Source organism: Hyperoodon ampullatus, assembly GCF_949752795.1.
Source record: "Hyperoodon ampullatus genome assembly, chromosome: 18".
NCBI classification, from domain to species: Eukaryota; Metazoa; Chordata; class Mammalia; order Artiodactyla; family Ziphiidae; genus Hyperoodon; species Hyperoodon ampullatus.
Window position 1 is genome coordinate 7,624,996 of NC_136931.1, and position 13,764 is coordinate 7,638,759.

General features: G+C 44.3%; 1 protein-coding gene across 1 annotated transcript in view; it reads left to right on the top strand.

Annotated features, from left to right (window-relative positions):
• The window catches only part of LOC307066778 (polycystin-1-like protein 2), a gene marked incomplete at both ends in the record, with an annotated part of 83,467 nt that overhangs the window by 24,848 nt on the left and 44,855 nt on the right, over nt 1-13,764 (top strand). The window contains 5 exon segments of the mRNA XM_079724022.1: nt 5,173-5,272; nt 5,276-5,393; nt 7,369-7,589; nt 7,593-7,773; nt 10,159-10,236. Of these exon segments, the coding sequence (XP_079580148.1) occupies nt 5,173-5,272; nt 5,276-5,393; nt 7,369-7,589; nt 7,593-7,773; nt 10,159-10,236 (698 nt within the window).

The following is a 13,764-nucleotide window of genomic DNA, read 5'->3' on the forward strand; positions in this document are numbered from 1 at the left end:
TTTCCTTTGCTGTGCAAAAGCTTTGAAGTTTCATTAGGTCCCATTTGTTTATCTTTGTTTTTATTTCCATTTCTCTAGGAGGTGGGTCCAAAAGGATCTTGCTGTGATTTATGTCATTTGGGTCTTTATTTTGAGTCACCTCTGGACAGAGCTGAGTCTGGCGGACCTCCCATTAAATTGTATCACATTCACGTCAAGTATCAAAGCAGTGTATACAAACCAGTAAGTGATGGAATTTTGAACTAATTTTTAAACTTTTTATTGAGGCATAAGATATGTATAGAAAACTGCACAAAAAGATACAGCTCAATTAATTTTTACACAATAAACACATCCATGTAACCAGCACCTAGATCAAGAAACAAAACATGACCCAGTATCCAGAAATCCTCCACGGGCCGCCCCCACCACAAGGATACTGATTTCTAACATCATCGATTACTGTGACCTGTGTTTGAAAATTTTATAAATAGAATCGTAAAGTATATTTTCTCTTGTGTCTTACTTTTGCTCAGTAAGTATGTTTTTGAGATTTATGCATATTGCTGTGTATAACTGTGATTTCTTTTTTCTCACTGCTGTATAACATTCTGTTGTATTATTCCTCAAATTTATCCATTCTAGTGTTGATACGCATTGGGGTGGTTTCCCATTTGTACTATTACAACTTGTGCAGCTGTGAACATTCTAGTACATGTCTTTTCATGCACATATGTACACATTTCTGTTGGGTTTATACCCAGGAGTGGAATTCCTGGGTCATAGGATCATTAAATTTAAGTTGTTGTCTCCATTGCTTTGTACTCCAAGCACAGCTTCTCTTTGTTGGCAGCAGTTACTAAACCACTTTGCACTCTTTTCTCTTGGGTGAGATCACTGGGTGACAAATCAAGAAAAATCCATTTCTCTGCTTTTTAGTCCTGGGCAATTTCAGTTGGCACCAAAGTTTAGAGAATGGAATAAATTGCTTCTTCCGGACAGATTGCTGAAAAACAGGTAGGATTCAAGGCCATCTTCACATTTCTACAGTTAGTTTTCTTGTTCTGAAATCTACATGGTTTGATATTAATAATGGCCACTCCAACATTCTTTTGATTAGTGTTTGCTGTTACATCTTTCTTCCATCCTTTTACTTTTTTGCTGTTGTTGTTAACTGTTATTGTTTTCTCAAAGTGATTATTTTTAAAAAACTTTTATTGGAGTATAGTTGCTTTACAATGTTGTATTAGTTTCTACTGAAGAGCAAAGTGAATCAGCTATACATATATGTATATCCCCTCTTTTTTGTATTTCCTTCCCATTTAGGTCACCACAGAGCACAGAGTAGAGTCCCCTGTGCTATACAACCATCCTTTTACTTTTAACCTATCTATATTGTCATATTTAAAGTGGGCATCTTATAGACGGCATACAGTTGAGTCTTGGTTTTTTTAAATGTCATCTGGCATAATAATTGGTATGTTTAGACTGTTTACAATTAATGTAATTATTGATATAGTTAGATTTAGGTCTACTATTTTGTTATTTGTGTTCTGTTTGCACCCTCTGTTTATTTTCCCCCGTTCCTCTCTTTTCTTCCCCTCTTTTGGATTATTTGAATATCTTCAGCGTTCCATTTTAGCTTATCTATTGGCTTTTTTGGTTATTTTTCTTTGTATTACTTTTTAAATAGTTTCCTTGGGGATTACAATATACATATCTAACCTTTCACAGTCTACTTAGAATTAATATTTTCCAGTTCAGGTAAAATGTTATGGCCTTACCAGCATATAGTTTCCTTTGCCTGCCATCTTTTATGTTATAATTGTCAGTTGTAGGATGTTTACATACACTGAAAAGCCCTTTCAATAGTCATACATATATTAAAGGACTTAAGAGGAGAAAAATAGGCTACATTTACTAAGATATTTACCTGTTCTTGCACTCTCCCTTCATTCCTGAAGTTTCGAGTTTCTCTCTGATATCATTTCCCTTCAGCTGGAAAAACTTCCTTCAAATTTCCTTTTTCATTTAAAAAAAATTTTTATTTATTTATTTTTGGCTGCATTGGGTCTCTGTAGCTGCACACGGGCTTTTTCTAGTTGTGGCGAGCGGGGGCTACTGTTCACTGCAGTGCACGGACTTCTCATTGCGGTGGCTTCTCTTGTTGTGGAGCATGGGCTCTAGGCACATGGGCTTCAGTAGTTGTGGTGCACGGGCTCAGTAGTTGTGCCTCATGGGCTCTAGAGCACAGGCTCAGTAGTTGCGTCACATGGGCTTAGTTGCTCCACAGCATGTGGGATCTTCCTGGACCAGTGCTCGAACTGCACTGGCAGGCAGATTCTTAACCACTGAGCCACTGGGGAAGTCCAAGCATTTCTTTTAAAGTAGATTTTACAGCAACAAAGTCTCTTACAGAATTTCCTTATTCCTGAGAATGTCTTTACTTTGCTTTAATTCCTGGAAGATATTTTGCTGGCTATAGAATTATGTGTTGACAGCTCTTTTCTTTCAACACTTTGAAGATGTCATTCACTGTCTCTGACCTCCAGTTTTCAAAGAAATCTACAGTCATTCAAATCACTGTTTTCTCTACATGTAGTGTATCATTTTTTTTTCAGACTGATCTCAAGATTTTTTTATCTTCAATTTTCAGCACTTCACTATATGTGTGGGCAAGGTTTTCTTTAAGTTTTTTGTTTGTTTGTTTGTTTTTTACATTTGGGGTTTCACAGAACTTCTTGAATCTTTAAATTTATGTGCTTTGTCAAATCTGGAAAGTTTTCAGCCATTATTTCTTCAAATATATTTTTCTACAGCAACCTCTTTCTTCTCTCTGGTGCTCCAATAACACAAATGTTTTACTTTTAGATATTGTGACACAGATTGCTGACATTCTGCTCGTTTTTTAATTTTTAATATTTTTTTCTCTATGTTCTTTAGATTGGATAATTTCTCTTGCTCTGTCTTCAAGCTCACTGACTTTTCCCTCTGCCATCTCAATTCTGCTATTGCATCCAACCAATGAATCTTTTATTTCAGACGTTGTGTTATTCATTTCTAAAATTTCCATTTGGCTCTTTTTAATAGTTTTGTTTTCTCTGCTGAGAATGTCTAGCTTTCCATTCATTTCAAGAGGGTTTCCTTTTACTTCATGGAGCATAGTTATAATAGTTGGGTTAAAGTCTTTGACATTTTAATATCTGAGTCACCTCAGGGCTGACATCTACTGATTATGTTTTCTCTTGAAATTTGGCCACATTTTTCTGGTTCTTTGTGTATCAGGCAACTTTGGATTATATTCTGAACATTTTAGGTAGTAGGTTCTGGCACTCTGGGTCCTTTTAAAAATACTCTGGAAAATGTTAATTTTTTCTTGTCTGTTTGTTTTGTTTTAGCAGGCAACCAACCCAGTTAGGTTCAGACCACACATTCTGACTTGCCTTCTGTGAGCAGTGGTTCCCATTCCAGTTCAGTTTCCAAAGCCGTCAGGGTCTGTTCCATTCATGTGCCACTCGGGGTGCTGGTTTATGTTGTACTTTAGTCCGTGAGGCCTTTGCTATATTTCTTTGGGTCTGTTCTGCACATGCGCATTTTCTGGGTGAATTCATGATTCATGCTGGGCCATACACAGAATTAGGGAATCATCTTCCCTGCACCTCTCCTTTTCAGGACTTTCCCCACAATCTCCAGCTCCCACAGGCCCCTTTCCATGGATCCTCTGGATAGAAAGATCGGTTTTCTCTTAGGGATTTTGGAGTCTTCATCACCCCACACAGTCAGTGAGGCTCCAAGAGAGAGGACAGCCTGGGGTAGGTACAGGAGAGAAAAAAAAAAAACCAACACAAAACAAAAATGGGTATTTCCTCTGTAGCCTCAGACTCACTGGGGCCCTTTTTCTGGTTCTCTGGCTAAACAGACGGTGTTTCTCTTGGGGTTTTTGTTTTCTTTACTCACTGTGCAGTACCATGACCCAGACTACCCTCGGGACAAAGTCAAGAGATAAAGGAGATTAAACAAACAAACAAACAAACCCACACACACACACACAAAAAACGCAGAAAGAAAACAGGAAACTCCCGTCTTTATGGATGATTCTTAAAGTTTTGACTTTCACCTGCAATCTGCCTACTGTTTTTTACTTTTCAGAGTCCTTGGGTAGTTTCTTTTTGTGTTCTGCCCAGGCTTTTAGTTGTAATTAATGGAAGAAATAGGCTATAGTGGGCTAACTCCATCTTGGCCGGCACCAAGAATCAGGTTACTGTTCTCCGAGCTTTTTCACAACTGTATCCATTTGTAAACTATTTCCCAAGCCCTCACTATGTGCTAGGCTCTGTGCTAGATGCCAGGTATAAAGGGAGAACTAGACAGACACTGTCTGTGCTGACAGCCCCACAGGGAAGCATGAGAGTGAATAAGTGAGCACAAAAGCGGTGAGTGTCACGTAGGAGAAGCAGCAAAGCTATGGCAGTTATAAAAGGAATCTAAGAAGACGCCACTGAGGAGGTGATGTTTAAGCTGAGAACTGAAGGAAGAGCAAGAGTATGAGCAAAGTGATGGGCAAGAGGTTTCCCTGTAAAGAGCACTTATGGGCCTTGGGGTGGGGAGGAAGTGACATGTTCTATGAACTGGAAAGATGTCTGAGCTACCAGTATAGTTACAGAAGGGGAGTGTGGCAGGAGCTGAGGAGGAGGACAGGAGGGGAGGTCACATGAATCTTTTGGGGCCATTTGAGAGATTTTAAATTAGTCCCCTAGGGAAAATGAGAAGCAAAACATACTCACAATTTTGATATGTTTGGACTCATCCCATTTTACAAATGGGGAAAACAAGGCTCAGAAAGCTAGGCTGGGGCATAGTATTTTACAGATGAGGCAAGAAGGCCCAGAGAGGGGGTGTATATGAGCCACAGAGGGAGAAAATGGCAGACAACGGACTTGCAGCCAAGTATTCGACTCCCTAGTTAGTCAGAGCTATTTCTTCCATTTCTCACCTGCTCCAGGAGTCTCAGTGTAACCTTCACAAACACAGAGAGCGTGGCTTGGTCGTGTACCATCTTTTTCTTCATTGTTTTTTATCTTTGCAGAGCGGGGGAGATGTATGGTGGGAGTGCACACACGCACACATGTGAATGTGCATGTGTGTGAGCCCAACACTGGTAACGTTTCTGACCGTTGTTGGCAGTTTGTCCAGCAGCGTTTTCCACCAGTTCGCAGCCCCTGGAGAATTCACTGTGTTTGTCAAGTGTACAACGAGCGAGTGGAACGTGATAGCTCAGAAGCAAGTGACGATGTGAGACAAGATGGAGAGGCTCTGTGTGACTGGGTGTTCTGGCCTGTCCACATCAGGAACCAACCCTCTCTGCTGGGCAGTCTTCAGGGACCCCCTGTGGATTCCAGTGGAGCTTGATGGAGGTGAGTCTGCAGAAATGGTCAAGGTCAAGGCAACCTTGATTTGCCCCCAATCTATCCATCCAGCTCCCAGGCTTCAATAAATACTAACAGCAATCACTTATGGAGTTAGTTTCTTAGCCATTCATTTATTTAGCACCTAGTGTATACCAGGAACTGGTCTAAGTGCTTATATAGTAGCCCACCCAATACATTTTACGGAGGAAGAAATGGAAGGAAGGTTGAGAAATTTGGCCAAAGTCACAAGGCTAGTAAGCTAGTGAGAGCAACTAGCCTTCTGAAGACCATTTGCACGCCCCTAGTCCCATCACAAGACTTGGACTTCCAAGCCATTCCCTGTTGGGGGAATGTGAATCTCAGCACAGCCAGCATTGACCAGCTTGACACAATCACATTGCCCCCAGTTAGGGCTGATAATCAACTGCAGCAGCTGTTATGGCTGGTGTCTGTGCTGATTGCTCACAGTTTCTCTTCTGATTGGTCACAGAGGCCATTCTGATTGGCCATCATGTCCATTTTGATCAGTCAAGGTATCCATTCTGATTTGTCATGGCATCTATTCTGATTGGTCATAGCAATATTTCTCATTGGTCACAACGTCCATTCTAATTGGTCACAGCATCCATTCCGATTGGTCACAGTGTCCATTCTGATTTATCAGAACATCATTCTACTTAGCTGGTGCCCATGCAGTTTCAGTTGTTAAATATTTTGAATATCACCCCTTCTGTCAATAGAGACTCTCCCATCCTCACCGAAGGCAGTATCTTTCCTCAAGGCACAGGTCCAGTCTGAGATCTGGACAGAGGCCTGTTGATATAATCTGAGTTGGCACAGAGCTGTGGAGGTGAGGACATGTCTCCGTCCAACCTCATACCACCCGGAGCCTCACTCAGAGCAGTGACTTCATGGATCTATAACGGGACTTTAAACACAGTGCTTGGGGCTCCTTTCTGTTCTGGTGTGCTTGTTGGCTGAAGATGGCTTGCTAGGTGCACCTGGAAAAACTTAAGATAATCTTTTTTCATTCTACAAATATAATTGAGTGACTACTCTTTGTCGGGTATGGGGGGAGGCAGCAATAAACATGAAAGTCAGGGTTCCTGTTCTCAGAGGGCTTACTTCAACACCATCAGCAGCAACAGTAGCATCACTCAAACAAGAAATATACTAGCTTGGTTTCTATTGGAAAGAATCTTAATTTAGTGGTTTAAATCATATTTTTTAAGAGTCAACCACAATATTTAGCATCCAGTTAGGATAACCAGCCCCAGTCTGTAAGGGAGCCCCATCTTAATGTGAACAGGCTGAGTTCTCTCGTTGGGCAGGGTTTCAGGCAGTTAGTCGTGGAGATGGAAAGGGCTTCACTGTTTAGGCTTAAGACAACACTGGAGGCTAATTCTCATGCATAAAAACCAGCCACACCCTTAAGAAATACTACCTTTTGAGCCTTCCTCGCCACAAGGATATCTCTATCAACAAAATGTTCTGATGTTTTTACTACAAACTTGTAAGTTTACGGTAACACATGCACAGTATAAATAATTAGAGGGACTTCCCTGGTGTCCAGTGGTTAAGACTCCATGCTCCCAATGCAGGGGGCCTGGGTTTGATCCCTCATCAGGGAACTAGATCCTGCATGCTGCAACTAAGAACCCGCACGTGGCAATGAAGATCCTGTGTGCTGCAATTAAGACCCGGCGCAGCCAAATAAATAAAATTAAAATAAAATAAAATAAATAAAATAATTAGAATATGCAGGTGAGCAGAGAGGGCCCTGAAAGAAAAATCACTCATGAACCCAATACTCAGAGATAATCCGTTTTAATATTTGAGTGGGGAGGATATATCCTTACATATGTCTTTATATCCATATCTATGTCTATATGTGGAATCTGACTTTACAACTGGAGTCTGAACTACCTCAGTATAATCTACTGCATGACTGACATTCTTAAACGTGTCTTACTCCACCTAGGAACAGGGGTGACTTACACTGTGCTGTCAGGTAATACAACCCTGGCTGAGTTCACCACACAGAGGGGCCCGCTCCCCTACAATCTGACCCTGGATGGAGGAGTCCGGCAACGGATGGGCCCAGGGATGCACCACTTGGAGATCCGAGCCACCAGCAACACCACCACCTCTGCTCCCTCCAGAAACATCACCATCCACTTTGTGGAGCCCCTGTCAGGCCTGTAGGCCTCCTGGGCTTCTGGCAACTTGGAGCTTGGACAGGACCTACTGGTCAATGTCTCGGCGGCTCACGGTATCCCGGAGAGGCTGACCTTTGAGGTGGCAGGACTCAACGCAACCTTCTCCCATGAGAAAGAGAGCCTTGGGGGGCCATGTGGGACTTACCATGTGGCAGTTCCTCTTGAAGGTACTTGGAGTTTGTGGCTCCCCTTCCAAACCTCCCTCCTCTTCCCTTCCTGACTTGGTGTCCAGGGTTCTGCCAGCCGGTTTTTCAGTGTGTCCTAGACAAAAAGATGGTTCACAGCATCCAGCCTGGGTCACAAAATAAGGAAGAGACAGATATTACCTGCAGTTATAGAACTTATAGTCATAGGGATTCTCAACTTTGGCACTTCTGATATTTGGGACCAGATAATTCTTTGTTGTGGGGACTGTCCTGTCCACTGTAGGATGTTTAGCAGCATCCCTGGCCTCGACCCACTAGGTGCCAGTAGCCCCAGCCCCCAAGCCATGACAACTACAGATGTCTCCAGACGTTGCCTACTGTGCCCTGGGGAGCAAAATCACCCCCACTGAGAATCACTGGAAGAGATCGGGAGTACTTGGATTTCTTCCATCATTTGGGAAACTGCAGTCCATGCCCTGCGGGGGAGAGATAGGAAAAAACTAAAGGGTGGGAGAGAGAGGAACAAGAGAGGAGGTGTCAGGAGGCTGGCTGGAATAGAGATAGGGCAGCAGACTGGCTGGCACCAGCCAGGGCAGGAGGCCACAGCTGATGTGCATTTAATCTGGAAAGAACAGAGTATCTCTGAGGGCAGTGTGGTGAGGTCAGCAGGCAGGAAAGTGATGAAGGTGGCAGAGTCTCCAGCCCACCCAGGCCCACTACCCTGGACCTCAGAGGTGTGTGAGAAAGGGGGTAATGATGTGCAGGTATGGGCTACCATGCCCTCAGCAAGGGATGTGGCAAAAGAGATGGCAGAAGGAACGACAGAGTCAAGAAGAGAAACACTGCAATTCTGCCAGGTACCAAAGGTACAGTTTGGAACAGGAAGAATCTGGAAATGAAATGGAATGACAATGGAAAATATAATAAAGAGGCTGTAATTCAAATGCAAATTAATTTTTGTCTCCTATAAAAGCTACTTGGGGGCTTCCCTGGTGGCGCAGTGGTTGAGAGTCCGCCTGCCGATGCAGGGGACACGGGTTTGTGCCCTGATCCAGGAAGATCCCATATGCCATGGAGCGGCTGGGCCCATGAGCCATGGCCGCTGAGCCTGCACGTCCAGAGCCTGTGCTCAGCAACGGGAGAGGCCACAACAGTGAGAGGCCCGCGTACCGCAAAAAAAAAAAAAAAAAAAAAAAAAAAAAAGCTACTTTGTAGGAGATAAGAGATAAAATCTCCATACACCCTGTGACTTCGGGGCTCACTCTTAGATGGTAAGCAGTCTTCTCCTCCCCATGAGAAAAACAGACTGGATGCCTCCAGGGATGAAGGGAGTGAGGGGGGAAGGAAAGGGAACCAGGTAGGACAGGAAGGTCCTCACTTGGTGGCGCTGGCCTTGCTCTCACCGCCCAGCAGCCTCTCGTAGGAGCTTCTATGGGCTCTTGAGGCTCCCTGCTGCGCCCCTGGGACCACAGCTCTTGGGGTGGGGGTGGTGCCTCTCCTCAGAGGCCGCGTCGGCTCAGCTGGTGCTTCTCCTGTCACCAACAGGGTCCCTTTCTCTGTTCTCCTCGTTCTCTCTACCCTCTCCATGCCCCACCCCTCTCCAAGGCTAACATCTGGTCCTTAGAAAATTCTCACCCAGTCCTCGGCTGCTTCCAGCCGACTGTAGTCATTTCCCAAATGCAGAAATGCTGCCTTTTCTCTCTCCCCTTCCCTCTCCCTCCACCGGTCATAGATCATTCCAAGGGCATGAGTAAGGAACCTGTCCATGGGGGTTCCCAGCCTCAAAGAACACATATCCAGCTCACCAAGGGCCCTCTCTGAAGACCTTCTCTCCAGGCTTGAGAAGAGAAGAAGGTAGCACCCACCACCTCTTCCCCATGAGGGAGGCAGGGGGGCGGGGATACTCATGTAGCAGCGGCTCTCTCCAAGTCTTCTGACAAATCCTCCTCTCCCCTCCCCACTCTCTCGACCCTTTTAAAACCGTGTCGTGGGCCTCCTTCTGCTGGAATCTCCTCTCTCATCTGGCAAATGAGCACCTGCTCATCCTTTGAACTTCAGCTCTAGCCCCTACCCCACCTCATTAACCATTTCTTCCTCCCCCAAGGTAGAAGCAGACCCCCAACCCCATGCCCACACTGCCTCCCATGCCAAGTCCTACCCTGGAGTGTCCCACATGCCTACTAGACCATAAGGCCTTGAGGACAAGGACCATGTTTCATTCATCTCTGTGTCCCCAGAGCCTTGCACCATGCCTGGCATACATCAGGGATACATTAAATTCTTCGATGATGAAAGAGTCAGATACTGCCATCAGAGGACTGGAGAAGCACAGGCTGGGAGAACTGTCTCAGAGCAAGTTAAACGATTTATTACAATGCCCATAATTCTCCACCCTTGGCATTGCAGGCACCTTTCTGGTCACTGTGCTGGTGAGGAATGCCTTCTCAAACTTGAGTTTGAAAATTGGAAGCATCACTGTCACAGGTAAGAATTTTCTGCAAGGGGGTATAAAACGTATGACCAGGAGTTTAGGGTCTTGCACTTCCTCGGGAATCTAGTGAGGGGCCCCTCAAAACAGAGCTTTGAATACTTATTTTGTTCTACAGATATTAAGAATTCGCTGGTTATTCTAAATAGGCAATAATGTAAGCAATAGAACATCCAACCATTGATACAGAATTCTAAAACATTCGAATTTGTATTAGTTACACTGCTTTAGGCTTCAAATAATAGAAAGCCCAACATAAGCGGCTTTAAGTTCAAGTCTTATTATCTTACATAACTAAGAAGTTAGTTCCAGGGTTGCTTCAGTGGCTCAGTGTCACCAGCGAGGACCCAGGCTCACTCTGTCATTCTGCTCTGCCATCCTCAGAGCTTTCGCTTGGTCCTTAGGCTTGTGTCTCATGAAATCAAGATGGCTGCCGCAGTTCCAGACATCACGTGTCAGCCCAGCATTATCCAGTAGCAGCAGAAACCCATGTCCCCCTGTGCATCTCTTTTTATTAGGGAAAAAAATCTTTCCCACTAGTCCCCAGCAATCTTCCCTTTAGATACCATTGGCCAAAGTAGGGTCAGGTGCCCAGCTGTAAGGGATGCTGGGAATCCAGTATTTTTAGGCTCTGTGGGAGAAGATGGCTTCTGACAGCCAAGAGGAAGAGCAGAGTATTGGCTGTTGGTAGGCAGCCAATAGTAGACATCACTGTCTTAAAATTCACCTTGACTGTGTTTGCCTGGACTTTTGAGTAGCAAGAGAAAGAAAAGCAGTTCAAAATGGCTCAAGCCAAAGGAAATGTTATCAACTCAGAAAATAAAAGTCCAGGGTTTAGGCACAGCAGGATCCAGCCACTCAATGTCTTCGGAAATCTACCTCTCTCCATCTCTTGGTTCTATGTTGGCTTCAGTCCGACTCCCTCTTCCCAAGTAGTAGCAAGATGGCCGCAGGCTTCAGTCCTTAACCCCAGAGGAGAAAGAGCATCTCTGTGTTGATATTCTCAGAACAAGTCCTGAGGCTGCCTCTCACTTGTCTAAGCTTGGTTCATGGTCCCTCCTAGACCTGTTGCTGAGACCAGAGGGAAGTGGTACTCAGGGCAGACCAGGATCACACGTCCACCCCGGAACATGATGTAGGATCAGATTCACCCAAAGCACTGAGGGTGGGGAGGGATGGTTCCCCAGGGAAAATATCATCTGTAAGTGCCATTATCAAAAGAAGGGGGCGTGGATGCCTGGACGGGGGAAGAAAATATGAGATGTCTGTTCTACTTACTGTCCACAGCCCTCCTAGGAGTTTCCACGTATGGAGTTTGAGGTCCAGGGAGGTTAATTGACTTTGCAAAAGTCACTCAGCTAATTCATGGCAGGATCAGGGTAGCAACAATTTCTCTGGATTTCCTCATTCAGGGTTATTGGACCATCTTCCTTCTTACGGTTAAGAGAGATCTCTGTGTCTGGCATTTTAGCTTTGTTTTGTATAATTTTACAGACCTTCAAACTTATCGTTGTGAGAATAAGAATTCACTGAGAGGGAATTCTTTAAAGATCAGTAATACCCTGATCTTAAAACATCCAAGTCACCAGGGCCTAGTGAACCACGTGGAACGACCAACCCTAAGTGCTTAGCTTCATCACTACACTTTAATTAGACATTAATCAAACTCACATTTCAATATCTTCAGAGCATATCAGCTGAGAGTACCTTTTCCATTCTTTTTAACTTGACACACTAATATTCTTTACAGATGAATAGATGACAAAGCACTAATATATACAGCACAGCATTCAGTCCTCCTGGAGCTTTGAGAAATAAGGGCTGCCTTCAGCCTTCTTTACATATGAGGCACCTAAGACTCAGATAGAGTAACTAACCTGCCGAGGTTCGCACAGCCATTAAGAGGCCAATGAATGGATCCAGAAACACACCATGGTGTGCGGAGTCCAGCTCCTACCAGCCTGCCAGAGCTGGTTGTGCCCGTCTCTCCCACTATGCATTCAGTGAGGTCAACTTGGTATCCTGAAACCTGCCTTTATGGGAACATTTGCACCACAGAAAATGGCATATGAGATGAGGGCTCCCCACGCTCACCCTTCAACTGGCAGGTAAACATTAATGGCGAACAGCTGCAAGTCTGACTTTAATCTTGTTCTACCTGCCATTGGCAGCTGCCTGCCTCTTTCTTACCTGCCAAAGAGGTGTCTATAGCCCAGCGGTGAACATGACGGTTTTGCTTTTGACCCATTTCCTACAACCTGAATATTCTCTGCGTGTCCCTAAACCATTTCCAAACACAGGCAGATACTCCCAGGGCATCCTCAGCGTACCCTCTGACTGTCCTTTGGTGAACTTATAAACGCCACCAACGGCTGACACCCATCCCCACTGTGTTCATAGCTCCTTTCAATCTCCAAGAACCACCTGGAACAAAGGCTCAGGAAAAGAATGTTTTTTTTTTTTAAACACTTAACCTCACAAGAAAAAGATGTCTAAGTACTCTGTTTTAGTTTTGAATTTGGGCTTTTTGGTGCCAACAGCCAGAGCACTAGCAATCACTGAGGCTTCTTCTGTTTAAAAAGAAACCCAGAAGGACTGAAGTCAAATGAAGCATGTCCTCTAACCACAACAGCATCATGTTATAAATCCATAATAAGTTATCTAGGATATGTAGATATCTCTCAGACATCTTGGAAGTTAAACAGCACACTTCTTAAAAAAAAGATCAGTGGGTCAAAGGAAAAAATCACAAGGATATTTTAAAATATTTTAAGTGATAATGACAATACAACCTATCCAAAGTTATGGGATACAGCTAAGGCAGTGCTTGGATGGAAATTCATGGCTTTTAATGTTTATATTAGAAAAAAGGCCCAGGTCTTTTAGTATTTATAGCAAGACTAAGTCTTTGACTCCTTGCTGTTGACATTGCTCAAGCGTGCATTTACTCAATAACAAGATTTATTGTGCCTCTACCATGTTCAAGGATTGGTATTAGGGGCTGGGGAAACAATGGTGAATAAACAGATGTGGTCCCTGCCTTCATGAAGCTTAGTGGGTGAGACTAACTAACAAATTAGCATATAATTAAGAACTGTGATGCGTCTAACTAGAACCAATACAGTGCAGTGACAGCAACTAACCGAGGGTGGACTAGCAAATGTGATCAGACACGGGCTCTTGAGAGGTAACATTTAAGTGGGGACCTGAAGATAGGACAGTCAGCCATCCTGGAAAGCAGAACAAGAGCTGTCTAGGTATGTGGATGAGAAGGCCCTGAGGCCTGTTGTTGGAGGGGGGGAGGCTGTAGGAGATTATAGAGATGGACAGAGGCCAAATCACATGGGGTCTCAGGTGCCAAGGCAAGGGGGTTGAGTTTTATTCTCAAACCACAGAGACCCCTGGGGACTGAGTTCTGCCACAGCCTCCTGTTATTCCCAGGACAAGCCCTCTGGGCCTGAGCTGTTTGACAGGTCTAACCAGAACTGACCCTGGAACGCACCCCATGCCTGCCAACCCCTTTC